This window comes from Apaloderma vittatum, unplaced genomic scaffold (assembly GCF_000703405.1).
Source record: "Apaloderma vittatum isolate BGI_N311 unplaced genomic scaffold, ASM70340v1 scaffold16361, whole genome shotgun sequence".
Classification (NCBI taxonomy): Eukaryota; Metazoa; Chordata; class Aves; order Trogoniformes; family Trogonidae; genus Apaloderma; species Apaloderma vittatum.
The window spans coordinates 535-1,987 of NW_009697523.1; the positions used below are offsets into that span (position 1 = coordinate 535).

The following is a 1,453-nucleotide window of genomic DNA, read 5'->3' on the forward strand; positions in this document are numbered from 1 at the left end:
TTGACGTATTTATAAACATTTATGAGGTCACCCCTCAGCCTCCTCTTCTCCAAGCTGCAGAGCCCCAGCTCCTTCAGCCTTTCCTCCCCAGGGAGATGTTCCATCCCTCCATCATCCCTGAGGCTGCGCTGGACTCTCTCCAGCAGTTCCCTGTCCCTCTGGAGCTGAGGGGCCCGGAACTGGACACAAGATTCCAGATGTGGCCTCACCAGGGCAGAGCAGAGGGGCAGGAGGACCTCTCTCGACCTACTAGCTACTCCCCTTCTAACCCAGCCCAGTCTTGAAAGCTGCCGCAGTTTAGCAGTTTTAGAGCAGGGGCCTTTCTGTGCAGCCCCCTCAGTGTGTCACTTGCTGGTGCTTTTGGTCCCTGGGGCTGCCAGCTCAACCTGAGTGTTGGTGCATCCCGCTGAACTTGCAGAGTGCAGCGATAGTTCCAGCACTTGTCAGCATTGCCATCGGAGAGGCCCTCTGCTGTTCACATGAGGACGTCCCTCATGAAGGGATCAAGTTCTGGACTCCTGGAGACAGGGAAGAGGGTCCCTTGTGGGCTGTGGAGGCGGAGTGGCTGGTGTCGTGGTTCAGCCCTGACCACCTTTCTGCTCTCCTGCCCACAGGCTATTACTGCCCTAGCCCCACAGGCGAGTACACTGATCACAGTCCTGGGGGGGATTTTGATTTCTTCTCGCGCCTGGTGAGCTCCTGGGAGGCTGCAGCTCTCGTCCCTGGGAGCCCGGCTCGCGGTGTTGTGGTGAGATCTGGTGAGATGGGGTCTCGTGCCTGTCCAGGGTGGCTCTGCTGTGGTGCTGGGAAGAGGGTGGAGGAGGACATCAGGAATTGTGCCTCTCCTTGCTGGGGTGCTGTTCCAGACCAGCGCTCTAAGGATTGACCCCTGGTCGTAGATCTGGGGAGAAGGGGCTTTTGTCTGCTGAGGGGGTGGGTCCTGGTCTCTTCTCCCTGCAGGGGTGGTGCTGGGCCGGGGTGGTGGTGCGATCTCCCAGATGCTCTGGCCTTTCTGCCTGGGACTAGGGGGCCCCATGGGCTCTGGGCTCCAGCCCTTCCCGTGGATCCACGTTCGAGACCTGGCTGGGATCGTGTGTCACGCCCTGGAGAGCGAGTGCCTGCAGGGTGTCTTCAACGGTGTCTCCCCATCCTCCGCGGCCACCTCCAACGGCACCTTTGCTCAGGAGCTCGGCGCAGCCCTGGGGCGCCCGGCGCTGCTGCTGACGCCTGTGTGGGCCGTGCGGGCTGTCTTTGGGGCAGAGCGGGCTGTCCTGCTGCTGGAGGGTCAGAGGGTGGTGCCAAAACGCACCCTGGAGAGCGGCTTCATCTTCCCTGACCTGCCTGCGGCTCTGAAGGACATTGTGGCTTGAGGACTCCTCAGCTGGACTGGGTTGGGCCCTGGTTTTGTGCAGTCCCTGGCTCACGTGCCTTCCGCTGGCTGAAAGAGGGAATC

At 61.3% G+C, this 1,453-nt stretch overlaps 1 protein-coding gene across 1 annotated transcript; it reads left to right on the forward strand.

Moving 5' to 3' along the window:
- Positions 1 to 418: 418 nt before the first annotated feature.
- Positions 419 to 1,370, forward strand: SDR39U1 (short chain dehydrogenase/reductase family 39U, member 1; the record flags this gene model as incomplete). Its single annotated transcript, XM_009877673.1, has 2 exons — positions 419 to 758; positions 961 to 1,370. Coding segments are annotated over 2 exons (750 nt in total), but the record flags the coding sequence as incomplete, so codon positions are not given.
- Between the last annotated feature and the right edge of the window lie 83 nt (positions 1,371 to 1,453).